Raw genomic sequence first — 1798 nt, 5'->3', positions numbered from 1 at the left:
TGGATGGAGGTTGCATGTGATAGCCACACTATCAAATCAGGAGCCTCTGCTCTATATACTCATGTCTTTGGTCCACGAGTGCCCTGGGTGTGCGTCCATGTCCTGCATCAGACTGGGAGCTCCCCTGGACCACATCTCCTCTCTTCAGTGCCTAGCCCAGGAACCGAAGGCTCAGGAAGTGTGTGATCAAGGACACCCACCTTGTCGATGAAGGCAGCGAACCTGCTGTTGAGGCCCTTGATCTGCTCCTTCTCCTCGTGCTTCACGCACTGCGCATTGGGGTCGATCTCCAGGTTGAGGGGCGTGAGGAGGCTCTCGTTGACCGACACGCTGGTGATGCAGGGCGGGCTGGGCCCGCACACGCCGCCGGAGCGGTAGCCGAAGCTGCGGCCGCAGGAGCCGGCGCGGAAGCCGCCGCAGACGCTGCGGCTGCCGAAGCCCCCGGTGAGGCCGCGGTAGCAGGAGACGCCGCGGTAGGGGGCGGCCGTGATGCAGCAGCGGCCGGGCCGGGGCCCGCAGGCCGACATGCAGCTGAAGGAGCGTCCGCAGAATCCTGATGCGCAGGTCATGGTGCTTCTGGAGGTTCGGGGTTGTGGAGTACAGGGATGAGGTCTGGAGTCTTGTGGAAACTCCAATGTGCTCTGCAAGGTGCCCCAGTCCTATTTATGCTCAGATCTGAAGGGCTTGGCTGTGCAGTTGGGTCAATTTGTTCTTTATGGGCTTGGGCGGTTAGTTGAGTCCAGCACCTCTTTAGAATGTGCTTTAATAATGGTGGAGTGGCCCGCACCCTCCTCTGTGTATAGGATGCCAACCTCTGGGCTGTAGGGGGACTCAGCATGTTTCATCTTCAAAGTGCCCTCCTAGCAAGGCATGCAGTCATCTGAGGAGATTGGGGAGAGAAGGGCAGGGCAGGGGAGTTAGGAAGGGGTCCAGGGGAGGAGAGGCGAAGGAAGACCGGAGAAGCAGGGGACCTGTGTGTGTGTCAGGGGTAGCTGGGAGGGGACCCAGGAAAGACTGAGGTGTTAACAAATAACGTCTAGAAGTTTCCATCTCAGTAGTGGCTGAGGTGCTACTGTAACACAAATCTGCATTTCCCCATCTCCATCTGTCCAGTGGGCTGCTGAAATATATCCTGTTTCTTCTATCAAGCCAGCAGCCAGCAGATTATTAAATATCTGTGTTTTTTGTCTTTTTCAACTTTCATTATGAGCATTTCCAAACATATAGAAAAGCTGAAAGCATAGCATAACAAACACCCTGAGATGTTCCCCTTAGTTACTTGGATTGAACAGTGGTTAACACGGTGCCATTCCTGCCTGCCTATTTGACAGTTACAGAAAGTATGACACGTACAGAAATTGGGACCATACCACTGCACATTCATGAAAACTAATACTTCCAAAGAATCATTTACTAGCCATTCCATTTTCAATTTTCCTAATAGTTTTAAGATTTTTTTAAAAAAACCGGTTTTATGTGACTTAACTTGTGGCTCTGTCCCTTGTATTTTAAACTGGAAGTTAACTCTCGAGTTGGGCTGTTCATGTGATAGCCTATAGACATGTGTGGCTATTTAATTTAAATTGGTTAAAATTAAATAAATGCAAACTGGACTTCCCCAGTTTCATGAGCCACATGGCCACGCAACAACTGACTAACTTAGTGGACAGAGCAGATATAGAACATTTCCACCATCACAGCAGCATCTACTGAATTGGGCTGGTCTGCAGGCTTGACTGGGTTCAACTGAAACTTTTTTGGACAGAATAGTTCATAAACAGTGCTATATAACTCTTAT

The 1798-nt window shown here is 50.7% G+C and overlaps 1 protein-coding gene across 1 annotated transcript; it reads right to left on the bottom strand.

Moving 5' to 3' along the window:
* Nucleotides 1-200: 200 nt before the first annotated feature.
* On the bottom strand, nt 201-569 carry LOC123323833 (keratin, type II cuticular Hb1-like; the record flags this gene model as incomplete). Its single annotated transcript, XM_044912348.1, has 1 exon — nt 201-569. A coding segment is annotated over exon 1 (369 nt), but the record flags the coding sequence as incomplete, so codon positions are not given.
* Nucleotides 570-1798: the final 1229 nt, after the last annotated feature.

The sequence above is a fragment of the Neomonachus schauinslandi genome, unplaced genomic scaffold (genome assembly GCF_002201575.2).
Source record: "Neomonachus schauinslandi unplaced genomic scaffold, ASM220157v2 HiC_scaffold_1363, whole genome shotgun sequence".
Classification (NCBI taxonomy): domain Eukaryota; kingdom Metazoa; phylum Chordata; class Mammalia; order Carnivora; family Phocidae; genus Neomonachus; species Neomonachus schauinslandi.
Note: the sequence above shows the minus strand (reverse complement) of the source record. Positions and strands in the feature narration are given on the sequence as shown.